This window comes from Phycodurus eques, chromosome 3 (genome assembly GCF_024500275.1).
Source record: "Phycodurus eques isolate BA_2022a chromosome 3, UOR_Pequ_1.1, whole genome shotgun sequence".
Taxonomy (NCBI): domain Eukaryota; kingdom Metazoa; phylum Chordata; class Actinopteri; order Syngnathiformes; family Syngnathidae; genus Phycodurus; species Phycodurus eques.
In genome coordinates, this window is record NC_084527.1 from 30817395 (window position 1) to 30834423 (window position 17029).

A 17029-nucleotide genomic window follows, 5' to 3' on the forward strand; every position below is an offset into this window, starting at 1 on the left:
CGGTTTACATGGCAAAAATTGACTTCTGATTGGTTTACCAAAAGGAATATTCCACCTTTATGAAATCGAATTAAATTCCATTTGGAATCGGCCTGTTTATTCTGATTGAGGTGTTTATATGGAGCATTTTCATTTGGTTTGGGCTTCTAAACCGATTATAATCGGAATAGTAGGTAGCAAAAAAATACACTTTCCTCATTAATCATCCATTTATTAATGCCAGACAGGCTTTTTTTTTGGAAAAAATCCATAGTTCATAATTTGATACAGACAATTATTATGAGGATATTCATAGCCCAAGTCAATGGTTATCCATTACACTTTTCAAGGGGGATTTTACCTAAGCATAAGTATACAAATTTTTTCATCTTATTACTGGCTCCTGATTATGACAAGCCAGTGTTTCAATCTGCATTACCTTTTCACATTTGTTTAAACAATGGATACTGACTACTTTATTTAAAAAAAATACCCAACTGTAACTCCTCTCTAATATGTCTTTTCACACCTAATTTGACCCAGCAAAGTAAATACTGTACAGTGCAGATAGACTACATGGGATGCTATGCTTTGAGTTAGAAATCATGCCACTCGATTAGTTCTCCCTTCGAGGTATCTGTTGTTTTTGTGTTATTAGGAAATGCATTTACAGTCTTCATCATTGCCCATAACAGTGACATCTTACCCACGTCCTTCCCAAACAGTATAAATGTTTGTGAGTGTTACTTTCATAGACACACTGACAGCTGCTAACCTAGCCATCTAATACGTTTACTTTTGACACCATCTGCTTTGACCTTAAATCCAGAAGAATGATAGGCTTTTTACCTTTCATTACCAGATTGGTTCCTAAGCACCTCGAAAGGTCAGAGCTACAGGTAGCCCCCTGTATAAACCACACAGTCATACAACTAAAGCCTATGAGAGAAGGATGTCCATACTTTGACCAAAAGTTAAGACGTTCACTTCCAGTCAAACTGACAGTTTTCAAACTGCTCATTGAAAGTTGTGCCATCATATGACCGAGATGTTTGGTAAAACATTTTTATGCCATAACTTTATCGTCTGAGGCATAATAGGTATGTTGAAAACAAAAACACAATTTACATGAATCTATGACAGACTATTTATTGCACTGGTCAAAGATTTATTGGGATGAACATGCAAGCTATATTATAAAATGTATCCATGCCACTGGATTCTTTTTAATAATGCACAAACATATATAGTAATTACGGTTTTTATTAACCAAAGAAATTAGGCTATTGCATTGCAAGGCATTTAAAGCAAACATGAAGCAGGATTACATAGAATAGAATACAGTATATTCTGTACAAAAAAAAAAAAAAAAGCTTTTTTTTTTTGCCTTAACTTCAGATGGTAAGTTAGTTGGAGCTCTCAACACTATGAGGCACATTAGGTCATAATTGTGGTTTCTGTAATCTGTAGATTTTTATGTGAGCAGGTGATTGGCCTTCGGCCCAACCCCAGTACCTGGTACTCCTAGGCGGTCTCCCATCGAAGTACTAACCAAGACCAACCCTACTTAGCTTCCAAGATTGGACAAGATCTGGCAGCATGTGGGGATTGGGCCGACTCAGATGATAAAACAGTCCGCTTATGAATAAATAGCCTTAAAAACACAACCGCTCCTGCTTATTGGTGTAATAGAGCACATTTTTTTGTACGGCTGTAGTTGGAAATCACTTAAATTCTTATGAAATTTGGCAAAACTATATTGCACTTGGCAGAACGGTGGATGATTGGTTAGCACATATGCCTCACAGTTTTGAGGACCCGATTCAAATCCGGCCTCTCCTGTGTGGAGTTTGCATGTTCTCCCCGTGCCTACGTGTGTTTTGTCTGGGTAATCCAGTTTCCTCACACATTCCAAAAAACATGCATGTTAGGTTATTTGAAGACTCTAAATTGCCCATAGGTGCGAATGTGAGTGCGAATGATTGTTTGTTTATATGTGCCCTGCGATTGGCTGGCCAGTTCAGCACCTCGCATCTCACCCGCAGTCTGATGGGATAGGCTCCGGTACGGAAAATGGACGGATAGATGGATATATTGTACTTCAGGATATGTGGCATGATAAATTAATTGTTGGTTACTGCTGGCCCGAAGCATGCCAAGTCCCCTTTTGATTCATGTTTCCCTCATAATCAAAACATGTATCTTTGGTTAACTTGTCGGCATCTTGAAAAGGATACTAACACAGAATTGACCTCGAATCTATTAAATAAGCATATTTTATATATTGTTAAATAAATACTTCCCTTACCGTGTCAATCAAAACTGAGCTTTTTTATTTTTGGAAAGTGAAACATTTTGATACAGTTTCAATAATTTCTTGCAAACAGGGAAAGCTACGACATTGTAATTATCTGATTAAACATGCTGAAACTGGAATGTGCTTCTGAAATTAGTTTAGCAGTCTTTCGGGTGTGATCACACTTTGGCTTGGTTAAAGTGAAATAATGTGTTCGATCAATCTGATTGAGCATCGTACGATTCTTTGTCGAGCAAAGACATTGACATTCTGAAATGGACAGCAGAAAGCACAAGTGCTAATATTCAAGTACTGAAGAGTACCAGAATTGCCATTTGTGTGTCTGTGTGTATAGTGGAGAAACTTCAAGACAATCGTACGTGACGTCGCAGCTGGTGAAAGAGTTTATGTTAACACATCCAGCAAGCATACTGTATGTAACATTACTTGTCCAGACCCAATTTACATTAATACTACTGACTCCTGTCTGTTTTTGCTAAGTTTAAAGTGATTAAGAAGACTAGTATTTGACATGACAACAAAAAAATCCAGTTCTGCTCTACATAGCAACTATTGTCCGTATAGTGTATCACTGTGTTATTACGTATTTTGTACAAATGGAGCTTATTAAATCCTCAGTATTTGTATGTCATTTCATTTTCAGGTCTTCTGTGTACAGCAGCAGCAGACAAATGTCTCTCATCACCCTGCAACAATGGCGCCACCTGTCTTGAACATCTGGGTGACTATGTCTGCCTTTGTCCCAAAGGACCCGTATGGTACATGGGCAAAAACTGTGATGAGCTGTATGACGCTTGCATCTTGGCACCTTGCACCAACTGTACCAGCAGTCCCGGAACTGGCAATTTCACATGCCACTGTCCGGATGGCTTCACAGGCCTCAACTGCACCCAGGATGTAGACGAGTGTGAGAGCAACCCCTGCAAAGGTATCAGGTCTTACTGTGTCAACAGAATTGATGCCTATTCATGCCACTGTCCATATGGATTTGGAGGCGAATACTGTGAGTCTAAGATCACCACTTGCTCAGAGGAAACATGCCACAATAGGGGAACATGTATAGACATTCCTGACATTGGACATCATTGTCAGTGTCATGCTGGATACCAAGGGGCCAGCTGTGAAGAAAATATCAATGAATGCAAGTCTGCACCCTGTCAAAATGGTGCCATCTGTAAAGATGGCGTCAATGCCTACCAGTGTTTCTGTGTGCCTGGATTTCAAGGCTTCCACTGTGACTTGGACATAAATGAATGTGCCTCCGCACCATGTCAAAATAACGGCACATGTTTGGACGAAGTGGACAATTACATCTGTGATTGTGCTGAAGGTTTCAAAGGTAGGGAAAACATGAGTATGACACTCTGCAATTACCCAAACCTTATTTTTATGTGAATTGCAGTTAACATAAACCCAAATTATAAGAATATATATATTTTTTCATATATTTGCCAAATAATTCCACTAGTGTACTCTATATGGATCCCATTGTAATGTACATCAAGTGACATAAAATACACGTGTTGCTGTTGGAGTAGTTTAATGTCTTGTGGTGCTGCTGTCCATCTGTGTTATTGTTTTGAGTGTTTGTGTGCTCAGATAAATTAAGTATGTTGCCAATCTCATGTCTTGGCCCACTGCCATCCCTGCAGGGATTAACTGTGAGGTAGAGATTGATGAGTGCGAAGTACAACCCTGCCAGAATGGTGGTACCTGCCGAGACTATGTTGCCACGTACACGTGTGAGTGTATGGATGGCTTCCAGGGTCAAGACTGTGAGATCAACATTGATGAATGTGCCAGCATGCCATGTCTGAATGAAGGCAGGTGCATTGATGGGGTCAACAGGTAGGGTCCACCAAAACACACACATCATCCTATTTCATTCATTATAAAAACCTGTGTCTGCTTTATTCAAACAAGACTGCAGGGGTGGACAGGGTCTGCTTTATTTAAACAAGACAAGTGCAATCTTAACAATGTGTGTTTTTGTAGGTATGCAATATAGAGTTGCAAGGGAAGGTATGTGCACCCCATGTAATTACCTTGAGTTCTGCTTAAATTGGTCATAAATTGGCCATATCAGACTAATATCACATAAATTGTTACACTATATGTTTCCAAATGTTTTTACCAAACAGCAAGTCAACGTGAAAGTGCAGGGTCGAAAAACTATATCAGCCTTTGAATTAAGAAATTCATTGAGCCTCCTTTGGCAGCAATTACCTTAAACAAATGTCTCCAAGTTGCAGATCAGAACTCTATAATGATCAGCAAGACCATTCCTCCTCACAATACTTTCAGTTCAGCAATATTTTTGGGAAGTCTGGTCTGAATCGCTTTTCTTTGAGGTCATACATCTTATTCAGGTTAAGGTGAGGACTCTGACTGGGCCACTCGAAAGGCATATTTTCTTCTGTTTGAAGCCCTTCATTTGTTGATTTACTTCTGTCAATTGGGTCGTTGTCCTGTTTCAAATCTTCGGTTAAGCTTCATTTGGCAGAAAGATGGTCTTAAGTTCTCATGCAAAATGTCTTCATAAAGTCGGAAATTAACTTTTCCATTCACTATAGCAATAAGTCCAGACCCTGAGGTAACAAAGCAGTCCCAAACCGTGATGACACCCTCCACCATGCTTTACAGTTGGGTTTGGTGATGGTGTTGTGCTGTGCCTTTTTCTCTCGCCACGCATAGCGTTGTGTGTTCGTTCCAAACAAATCAACTTTGTTTTCATCTGTCCAGTTTACCAGTAGCGCTGTGGAACATCCAGGCTATCTTTTGCAATGTCTTTTGGACAGAACTGTTCCTCTGTGGTGTCCTACAATGATATCCACGCTTGTTGATTCATTCATTTTCCGAACCGCTTATCCTCATTAGGGTCGCGGGCGTGCTGGAGCCTATCCCAGCTGACTCTGGGCGAGAGGCGGAGTACACCCTGAACTGGTCACCAGCCAGTTGGAGGGCACATTTAAACAAATAACCATTAAAACTCACATTCAGACCTAGAGGCAATTTAGAGTCTTCAATTAACCTACCCTGCATGCTGTTGGGATGTGGGAGGAAACGGGAGTACCCGGAGAAAACGCACGCAGGCACGGGGAGAGCATGCAAACTCCATACAGACGAGACCGGATTTGAACTCGGGTCCTCAGGACTGTGATGCAAATGTGCTAACCAGTCGACCACTGTGCCACTTCAGCAGCAACAACTGAAATCAAACGTTTTCTATAACTGGCAATGAGTCTTTCACATCTCTGGAGATATTTTAGCCACTCTTCCTTGCTGAATCGTTTGAATTCAGCAAAAATGGAGGGTTTTCAAGCATGAACGGGCTTTTTTGGGTCATGCCACTGCATTTCAGTTGGATTCAAGCCTGGACTTTGACTAGGCCATTCCAAAACTTTCATTTTGTTTTTTTAAGCAATTCAAAAGTTGACCGAGTGGTGTGTTATGGATTGTTATCATGTTGAAGAACCCAAGTCACAAACCGATGGCTGAAGATTCTCCTTCAGGATTAAAAAAAAAAAAGAAACATAATTCATGGTTCCATCAATCACAGCAAGTTGTCCAGGTCCAGAAGGAGAAAGCAGCCCAAGACCACCACACTACCACCATGTTTGCCTGTTGATATGTTCTTTTTCTGAATTGCTGTGTTACATTTACGCCAGATGTAACGAGACACACCTTCCAAAAAGCTCAACTTTCATCTTGTTATTCCATATGCTCTAAGTGCTAGTGGACTCTGCATCTTTTTGCACAATTGTTTTTTGTCAATGTCTTTATGTCTCCAAAGTGTTCTGTAAATTGACTGTCTGTTGTACTAGAGCGGCTCCAACTACCGGAGACAAATTCCTTGTGTGTTTTGGACATACTTGGCAAATAAAGATGATTCTGATTCTGATTCTGATTATCCCAAACATCATTCTGATTTAAAAACAAATATTAAAAAATCAGTCTCTTCCTTATGGTTTTGTCATGAACACTGACCTTAACTGAGGAAAGGGAGGCCTACAGTTCTTCAGAAGTTGTCCTAAGTACCTTTGTGGCCTCCTGGATGAGTCATTGTTGTTCTCTTGGGGTAATCATTGTAGGCCGGCCACTCGTGGGAAGGTTCATCACTGTTCCATGTTTTCTCCATTTGAGGATAATGCCTCTCCCTATGGTTCGCTGGAATCCTAAAGCTTGAGCAATGGCTTTTGTATCCCTTTCCAGACTGATCGATGTAAATTACTTTATTTCTCGACTCTTCTCAAATTTCTTTGGATCGTGTCATTTTGTTGCAGCTTTTTTAGATCTTTTGTCTGATTTGATTTAGTCGGAACAGATTCTGTTGAAGTAATTTCTTGATTAAACAAGTCTAGAGGTAATCAGACTTGGGTGTGATCAGTGAAATTTAACCAAAAACTGTGATTAGCCACAGGTAATTCACGATTTAACAAGGGGGGGTCATTACTTTTTCACACAGGGCCAGGTAACTTTGAATATTTCTGTTTCCTTAATAAATGAAATCACCATTTAAAAACAGCATTTGAAGTTCACTTGGGTTATATTTGTTTGATATTGACATTTTTTTGATGATCTTAAACATTATAGTGGGGAAACTTTGCAAAAATCTAAGAATTTGAGAAGGAGCCCAATACTTTGTCACGGCACTGTAGATGAATATCATCACATTTTAGGACCAATTTATGCAGCACTCCGGATAATTCCAAAGGATTCATATACTTTTTCTTACAACTGTTTATGACGAAAACCATTGGTCATTGGTAGTGTAGTAGTTCACATGACTGACTTTGTCGCGAATGGTGTGGGATCAATTGCCACTCTATGCCTCATTCACTGTCATGGTGAAATTGACAAGCCCACTATGTAGTGCGAAATACAATTGAGTGATTATTCAGAACGAGAGCTGTAAAACATTTCTCCAATATAAAATTATTCAGAAAATCTGACATTGATATGCTATAATCTCAACTACTAAATTTGATAGTCCATCATATTTTGTATATTTTCACATTTTGAATCACATACTAACCTTTTCACACTAATCAAATGCTGTGCCAGTGTAGTTCTCCACAAGCCACAGTGTACACTTCACCGGGGATAAGAATTAACCCAATTTCTCTCTGCCATTTCAATGAGTCATTGGATGACCAGATGCTGGGAATACCTAACGCAGATTGACTGAAGTGAGTGACAAAGATGAGGGTCATGCCAAATATGTCTGAGGAATCACTCAGTTAAATATATATTAATACATCAGGGGTTTACTAGACCTCTTCTTTGCTCCTGAGTCAATTCTGTGCTTCCAACTTTGTGGGAGCAATTTGTCAAAGGCTTTTTCTGATGAAGCATAACTGTGCCCGAGTTCACAAAATGAGGTCATAAAGGCGTGGTTGGATGGGTTTTGTGTCAGAACTGACATGCCCACTCATTACATTAGTACAATAAAACAGGTATAGGGTTGACCTCTCTATTTTGATCCAATCAATTTGCTAGTAGTTTACTTGATGGTAATCTGCTCTACCCAAGCAAAAATGTGTAGCTTTAAATGATATCAATTTAGGACTCAAATTATCATTCCATTTTAATTTAAGTTTTAAAAGATCCCACCTGTGTCTCTGCTCTTCCTAAGATATAAGTGTGACTGTGAGGGGACAGGCTTTGAAGGTCACAACTGTGAGGAGGATATTCCTGAATGTGCTTCAGGTCCATGCCAGCATGGAGGCACTTGCTTGGAGGGGATCAACCAGTACAAATGCCTCTGTTTGCCAGGTATACAACTTTTCTTGGTATTAGCTCGGCTTTGCTAATAATGCAAACCTCTAATTTACATAACATTTCTCCTCCTCCAAATATTTCATTATCGATAGATTTGTTAATAACACATACAGGTATTATGTTGTAACTGTAAATGCCACCATGCATCGACTGCACTATATCGCAATATGTCTTGCGAATTAAAGGATTCTAGCTAATGTGGCTTAATACCTCTGCAGACTGGCTGTTTCCCACGCATAAATCAAAATCAACAATAGAATTAAATACTTTGGGGTCAGAAGGTGTAAAAAAAAAACAGGGTTGTGTGATTCTGTGGAAACAGCAATGCAGCACTTCCAACATCCAGCTTCGTAATTAAAATAATACAGTACCTCAATAGAGATGCATGCAAATGTGTCAAGTGTTGCTGCTTGCTCATAATTGTGTTTTAAAACGTTTACACAATAAAGGTTTTACTTTGCTTGATTTCACCTTGCAAACTTGGAGTCTCATTTGGACAATACAGAGACATCTGACACACGTCTGTCGACACAGGTCTTTTGTAGACCTAATTCACACACTATTAAAAAAACATGAAGACATGGGCTGATATTAGGAAACAATTCAGTGTGCTTTAATCAAAATGATAGATACATAAATATAATGATGCCCTCCACACAGAAAGTCAGCCTGTTTTTGTAAATTTATCAATGAATTCATCTCTGTGTTTTTAGGTTACAAGGGAGAGAACTGCCAGGTGGATGAAGATGAGTGTGATCAGTACCCCTGTGAAAATGGCGGGGAATGCTTCCAGCGCTCAGATGTTGAGAACTATGGGGTACTCCCTGAACTCAGCACAGCCAATTTTTCCTATGAAGAAGCAGCTGGATTCATCTGCCACTGTCGACCTGGATTCACAGGTAAGAATTTTCTTGCCCTTTAACATTGCTTTGTCAGCAAAGTGAATGATGTGGACACATACTGTATGTTGCTGTTACAGGAGAAAATTGCTCTCTCAATGTGGACGAGTGTGAGTCTGCTCCGTGTCAGCATGGAGGAAGCTGCGAGGATTTAGTAAACTCGTATCAATGTTTGTGTTCTGATGGCTTCACAGGTAGGAGCATTTTTTTATCACTTCCTCACTTAAAACACTTATGGGTCTTATGTTCAAAAGCTGGTCAATCATTAGATAACATCACAATATTTCATGACTACTACAGAGGATGAATACAGTAGAAAACAGATTACACAGCGTGTGGTACTGTAGCTCCACAATGGGAAAAAACTGTTGAAATTTGCATCTGGTAGAGGGCTTTGATCCGGTTGACCCAAGGTATCTTTGGTTGCCACCTACGGTAACCTATAGAGCTCCTACCCGGGAAAGACAAAAGAATTCCTGAACTTTTGAAAATTACTTGAACTCTCTGTCCCCCTGCGACACCCAACACCTGTGTGTAAAAGTAGTTACAATTTAAAAAAAGATGATTAAATACAGAACATAGCTGTTGAGATATGGCTGAGCGCAGACTGAAGAAGAATTTACTGTATATTCATGTTTTTTAATGCAATAATAAAAAGCCACATGCTAGGTTACAGTATCATAAAGTTCATCAGTTCGCCCCCAAAAAGTGACCATCTTGATTAACTATGTCAAGTTATTTAACTGTTGTAGTGGGAAAGTTCTAATTTCTACACAAATCTAGCTGTGGAAGTTATAACACTCTGTTAAATAATTAAAAAGGTGAAAGTACCTAGAAAGAAAACTTGAATTCAAATTTGCTATTCGTCATTGTAATCATTCATTGTGTTCTTTTGTACCTGATTCTCTGATTACAAGAAAAAAAAAAACATTAAAAAAGAATATTAATGAAGAGAAGAAAGTCTGGGCTTTTGGTGGCAAAGCATTGGTAGTTACCCTCTTGCTCTCAAGTTCAGCAGACAAGCACCTTAGCATTTGATTGTGACGCCAATTTACCTTGAGCAAGCCTGGTCTACAACCCACAAGGATTTGTTTGAGGGCTGTCAGGGCATCACACTGGGGACAGGATGGGTCCTCTCCAAAGCAGAGTCGTAGGTTGGTTGGAGAGGGCAGGACATCAGAAGTGGCTCTGATGATGAAGCTTATCCCACTGGACTCCATGTGATCTTCCGCCACTCAACTGCATACCACTTCATCCAAGCGGCCTTTTTTTTTTTTGCTGTGGACACAGCCATGGCATACTGTACTTGGCTGTTTCTTCCTGGTGGTGTACCTCCTCCACCAACAGGTGCTGGTGTTTAGATGGAGTAAACATTTGCCATGTGGGTGTTGTGGCTCCCAATCCAAGAGCCCTCTGCCATGTTTGACATGCTCCACTGTGTCTTGGTGTCTTAGGGCTGTCTTCACCGCAGCAACTGCTGCACCTGGCCTCCATTTCCTCCCTGTTGCTACAGCAACTCTAAAAAATGGATCCCATTATTCTGTGAGTGTCATTTACAGACTTGCTTTGGCACATTTGTAATCCTTCACCAGACCAAAGATTGATGTACAACCCTATGCTGGTGAGGCATCTTGGTAGTCCAAGGCACTTTCTCACTTGGTCTCTCCAGCATATTGGTATGGGATAGGATGACATGACATCTGCGTGGAGTTTGGCCACATGAGATGGGGCATCAATCCAAACTGAAGCACCAAACCTTAAATTTTCCTGGGAGAACAGTGTTGTTAGTATGTTTGAAGCTACTGACGGTATCCTGCCTGAGTTGGCGCACCTGTTTAGAGTTTTTGAGGTCTGCACTGTACCACCAACCAAGGCTATTGTTGTAATGTCATCCATGTACGCTCTGATTGGAGAACGATAAAGCCAATTTTTCAAACGTTCCTCTGTTCTGTCAGAAAATGTATATAGATCCTACATTCTGCATGACCAAGCAGCCGAGCAGGAAAGGTTTAAACAAACAAACAAAAAAAGATGCTTGAATTATGAGCTCCACTGCCATGATGAAAGCCAGTGGATGAATGGTAATGGAAAAATACACTTAGCTGGAAGCGTAATTTCAACTGTTGTTGTCGGGCTAAAATGACCATTTTCGTCCATTTATTTAAAAAATGTCTTGTGCATAAATAGGGCGCACGTCAGCCAGGGTCGAGTTCAGCGTCAGCCGTGACTCAGAAACAAGGCTTTGAAAATAGATGTTTGGTCAGTGTTTCTAAATAAGCTTGGTTCAGTTGCTTCGGTCTAGGTTCAGCAGAAATGCCGCTAAAGGTATGGCTGGATAAGCTCATGAAAATGATGCCACTGGAAGCATGCCTATAATTGAAGCTCAAGGTGACTCAAATGTCTTAGCTTGACCTTTATATGATGCCCCGCTAAAGTGAGTGTTTAAAGTGAAGTGATTGTAATTGCAGCTGTAGGAAAAAGGTATACAGTACGTACATGTATTATTATTTTTTTCTGCTGATCATTTCACAAGGCCAAATTATTATTCCTCATTGAAGTAGATTTCCATCTCTCCAAAGAGTAGAAACTTTGCCAAATGCTTCAAATACATTACCAAATTGACACAGTACCAAATCAACATGGATTTAACATTTGTTTTTTTCAGGCCTGCAGTATTTTAGTGGTGCAGGCTGTAAAAAAATGTTTTAACCCCGTTGCAGACCCATCCATCCATCCATTTTCTGTACCGCTTATCCTCACTAGGGTCGCGGGCATCCTGGAGCCTATCCCAGCTATCTTCTGGCGAGAGGCGGGGTATACCCTGAACTGCTCGCCAGCCAATCGCAGGGCACATATAAACAAACAACCATTCAGACTCTACGGGCAATTTAGACTCTTCACTCAGCCTACCATGCATGTTTTTGGGATGTGGGAGGAAACCGGAGTACCCGGAGGAAACTCACACAGGCACGGGGAGAACATGCAAAGTCCACACAGACGAGGCCGGATTTGAACCCCTGTCCTCAGAACTGTGATGCAGATGTGCTAACCAGGCGCACACCGTGCCGCCCGTTGCAGACCGAAATACAGTATATGCAAACTGTACTGGTTGTTGGGGAGTATGGTGAATTCCTCTGGTCACGGAACCCCCAAACCTCCATACTAACCTCACATCTCTGGCAAAAAAGAAAGAAAGTACATAAGACAAAATCATGCAACAAAATGGGAAGCAAATTGCCAACAGCTAACAGCAAATCTGTTATTACCAGGACACTAGGACCCCAGCAAACAGAAGGGGATGCATATGGTTTACAGGAGGACAGCAGAAAACAACAAAGCCAATAAAAGGTCCCATATGTTCATGTTGGGTGTTAAACGAGGTCTACAAAGCAATTGTTGGAGGGAAGAGGAGATTATGACAAAGCTGCTTAGAAGCCTATTTCAAATGTGATGAAAAACAAAAGGACAATGTTGTGTACATGTGAATGTGCTAGTCTGGCATTTATAAAACCTTTTTTAAAATAACGTTTCAAATGTTGATTTCTTGTGAAAATCTCACTCATGCATTTGCAAGAAACATTAATGGAAAACTACATATGGAAGTCAAGATAATCCAATTATGTTCCATATGCGTGTGTCATTGCTTAACTTCCCAAATGCAAGAGGTAGTCACCACATTAACTGGGCTCCCCCCTCCATGCCCAGCCAACCCATAACCACCCTTCCACCCACTTACTTGACTTAGGCTTTAAAAAGTGCAAGGTGCATTATCCATCTGCACTATGAAGAGCAGTCCTATCAGTTTTGTAGCATTTGGCTGATTGTGAGCAGAGACAATTGCATTTACTCTATTAGGAGATATGTGGCATACTTTGGATTGTAAACTGCTCCGTAATTTCCATTCATTATCCATCCATTTCCTATACCGCCTATCCTCGCCGGGGTCGTGGGTGTGGTGGAGGCCATCTCAGCTGACTTTGGGCGAGAGGGGGGGTTACACCCTCGACTGGTCGGCAACCAATCGCAGGTCAAATATAGATAAACATCATTCACACTTACGCTCATATTCATACCTAAGGACAATTTAGTCTTCAATTAACCTTAGACTCATGTATTAGAAGGCCGTAGCTTGAATTCGTACTAACCATTTAATATTATTATTATTAGTAGTAGTAGCGCCATTATTTTAGTATTATTGTTTTAAATAATAATAATAATAATATAAAAATAATAATAATAATAACAAAATCATAGGTATTTGTATAATTAAAAATGAAACTTGATATTTTACCACAATACCTAAATCTATGACTGGTATCAACTTCCGACTTGTTTCTGCTTCATTTTTCTCGAAGTAAGAAGTGAATGTATCACTGTGTCAATTAAGCTCTCTTGGGTGAATAATACAAATACCTTTCATGCCCTGAAAATTAGGTACTCTGCCTAAAATGGCTGTAATTCTCATTTATTTAAATTTTGTTTTATTTAGTTTATGGACATTGTGCACGCAAAGGCTGTTTTGTGTTAAGGGATGCTACACTGCTACCAGGAGGAAGCCCTTGTCACCCTGTTCGTCATTGCATGTGTTTTCTGAATAAAGTGCTTCAGGGGTGGAGCTGCAGTATTATGAATGATTTAAAAACATTTCATATGTCTGCAAACATGATCAGATTTTCAAACTTTAACAAAGTGTGTGAGAATATGACAATGATACTGTAGTGTTTTCTTGTCCAGGACTTTAAGAGCTTTTTTAATCGAGTGACCCAAGTGACTTCAGGGTTCTGTTTTTTGCTTGAGACCAGCATGACAGAGTAGGAAAAAATGATGTAATTCTTGATTACAATTTTTTTTTTATGCTTGTAATGGGACTTTCGGATACATCTGACATTCACCAGGTTGTATTTTAGTGCGTGCCTCATTTGCTTGATATGCTATTTGAAACTGAGTTTATAATCTAAAAATGTTCTCCATTATCACTTACATTAGGACCATCCCAGAATCGAGAATCATTGAGCCATTTTGATACTTTCTCCATGGCACAACATAGCTTTTTAGCAACTTCTAAATTCTTCCTTCCATCCATGCATTCTCAATACCACTCATCCTGTTCAGGGTTGTGGGGCGGTGGAGCTTACTATCCCAGCTTACTTTGGGCGAAAGGCGGACTACACCCTGAACTGGTAGCCAGTCAGTCCCAGGGCACATAGACACGGACAACCATTCACACTCCCATTGATACTATCACGGAGTGGGAACTGAACCCACGATGCGTGCACCCAAAGTCAGGCAAATGTACCTATTTGTTTTTTGTTGTTTTATAAAACTTTCTAATACAACTGAATCAATGTTGTGTGTGTGTGTGTGTGTGTGTGTGTGTGTGTGTGTGTGTGTGTGTGTGCATGTGCGTATCGGCGCATTTGCCAAACGTCATCGTGATGTAGTTCTGGTGTCATAAAATAATTTCTATCGCGGTATGCAAGTTTGGGCCAGCGGTAACCAGAATTTGCTTGAAATACGAAGTTACGCACAAATGTGTCCCAAAATCCGTCTACCTGGCCTGATTGAGGGGATATATTTGATCGATAACTTTTCGGCCTACACAGTTTCTTCACGCATAGAACAGTCAATCATTCAACTGTTTATTGGAAAATGTTAGGATGGCAAAACATCTCCCTACGTGATGTGTATTTGCATATTATAAGGTTCATATCCATTTGTAATTTGTATTCGATGGTCGGCCTACTTAAGAGGTAAAATATCACCAAAAGTAACAGAGGCATCAAGTATTTAAGAGTGAGATGAAAGTTATGACCGAATGTGAGATATATTTTTTGTTTGTGCCAAATATAATTAATTATTTAAAGTGAGTGCGAGTGGTTGCGTTGAATGGTCTATATGAGCCCTGTGATTGGCTGGCGACCAGTTCACGGTGTACTCCGCCTCTCGCCCAGAGTCAGCTGGGATAGGCTCCAGCACCCCAGCGACCCTAGTGAGGATAAAGCTATAGAAAATGGATGGACGGATGGTTACATGTAGCCGTAGGTCTGTAGTGCCTCCTGCAGGTCGATTTCAGAAGCACCTGCCACTACATGGCACCCACAGGCTAGTGCAGGGATCAGGAATGCATTCCTCTTGTCAAATACTGACAGGAGCCAGCTGGAGGCTGGAGGCTTATTACTCTGCTCGGGATGGGCTGTAGACTGTCAGGAGCACAGGGTGTGAGGGAGGGAGGGACAGAGGGATGGAAGGTGGGTGGAGGGAGGAAGAAAAGGTGGGCAGGGCTGCCTTGTAATCACTCCTGTCTGCCTGCATGGAAAGTAGTGGAGGAGTAAAGACACTTCTACTTTTTTAAGCATAAGGAGTAAAAAGACAGAGAAGACGCAGTTGTGCCACTTGTGCCATCCAAGAGAGTGTGTGTGTTGGCTGTTAACTCATTGGAACATGAGAGGAAGGAGGTTACTGCTGTTGCTGCTCTGTTACTGCTGTGGGCAATGGCGGCTGACAGGTACAGCATGGTACAGCACTTTTGATATCCCTAATATACCAAGAAAGATATGTGCTTGTATTCCAGGATATACAGACTACAAATAGCTTTAGGGTACACTGGAGTTTGAATGTTTTCAAATATTTGTCTGCTTTTATCCTGCTCTTTCTAGAGTTAGTCAAGCCGTGTGTTCCAACTTTATCCGACCAGCGCGTACCACAACTATAACAATTGTATTTCAGTCAAAGTCAGCTAAGGCAAATTTATAAATTTAGGAATACTGTAAATTTAATTTACCTCCAGGCAATTACAATTTCCTGTCCCAGCTTCCTCACCTGCAAATGACAAAAGAATGCCCTGCCTCAATCAAATCTGCTTATAAGGCTGCATGCAGGCAAGCTTGTTTCGGCATCTAATTAAGGAAGTCAGATCAACCAGTTTGCAGTACAGTGGCCGATGCTGTTTGATCATCAACTTGGTCAATATAATTAAATTAATTGATGATATACTGTATGATAATGCCCACCGTGTTCATTATGAGAGGATGTGACGATGGATCATTGTTTTAGTATGAATGACTAAATCCGTTGTTCTTTGCATGCAGGTATGCATTGTGAAGTGGATATCAATGAGTGTGACAGCAATCCCTGCCAGAACGGTGCTACGTGCGAAGATGCTGCCAACTCTTATATATGTCAGTGTCCTGCTCCAGAACCTGGTAGAGAGCCATTGGGTGGGCGCAACTGTGATGTTCTCCTGGTTGGCTGCCATCAGCACCATTGTCAACATAATGGCGTCTGCATGCCTCTGCTGACAGCGTATGGTGAGCATAGCTACACGTGCCTCTGTGGGCCAGGCTGGACTGGAGAACTCTGCAACACCTCTACCACCTTTTCCTTCAACTCCGAGGGCTACGTCCACATGCAGCTTCCCGTTTCTAAAAACAGAGCAAGGCAAAGTACTGATGACTACAACTATGGACTCCATATGCAGCTAAGATTCAGGAGCACTTTGCCTGACATGTTGTTGTACCATCGTGGTACCATGGAACACTTCATCTCCCTGGAGTTAGTTCGGGGTTCTCTCCAGGCCAGGTTAAAATGTGGGAGGTTGCTACAGGTCATTTATCCAGGTCCAGTCAATGACGGCGAATGGTACCAAGCCACTGTGACCATGGACGAGAGACTGATTATGGTTGTAGAAGGACCTGGCTGTGAAGAAGGATGTCAAGTGAAAAATGAAGTGTACAACCATCTGATCTTTTTCCAGTCAAACTCCTTTCAACAGCTGTATGTAGGAGGAGCGCCTAAGGAATATTTGACACTCTCGTCAAGTGGGAGGAGTTTCATTGGCTGCATGGAAGACCTTAGAGTTGACTATAAATTGCTGCTTCCTCAAGACCTCATGAGAGAGGAGAACACAGGCTTGGAATTGGGATGTGTCAAAGAGGATTTGTGCCAAGACGACCCTTGCAAACAATTGGGGTTTTGTTTGGACATGTGGGTTGTGGCCAAATGTCAGTGTCACCGGCCATACTTTGGAGAAACATGTGACAGAGGTGAGATTTCT

At 40.9% G+C, this 17029-nt stretch overlaps 1 protein-coding gene across 3 annotated transcripts in view; it reads left to right on the forward strand.

Annotated features, from left to right (window-relative positions):
* Nucleotides 1–17029, forward strand: part of LOC133400434 (protein crumbs homolog 1-like) — a 46375-nt gene that overhangs the window by 18159 nt on the left and 11187 nt on the right. For all 3 annotated transcript variants that reach the window (XM_061673100.1, XM_061673101.1, XM_061673099.1), the window contains 6 exons: nucleotides 2940–3635; nucleotides 3949–4144; nucleotides 7932–8071; nucleotides 8791–8976; nucleotides 9057–9170; nucleotides 16065–17018. In XM_061673100.1, the coding sequence (XP_061529084.1) occupies nucleotides 2940–3635; nucleotides 3949–4144; nucleotides 7932–8071; nucleotides 8791–8976; nucleotides 9057–9170; nucleotides 16065–17018 (2286 nt within the window). The remainder of the gene's footprint in view (nucleotides 1–2939; nucleotides 3636–3948; nucleotides 4145–7931; nucleotides 8072–8790; nucleotides 8977–9056; nucleotides 9171–16064; nucleotides 17019–17029) is intronic.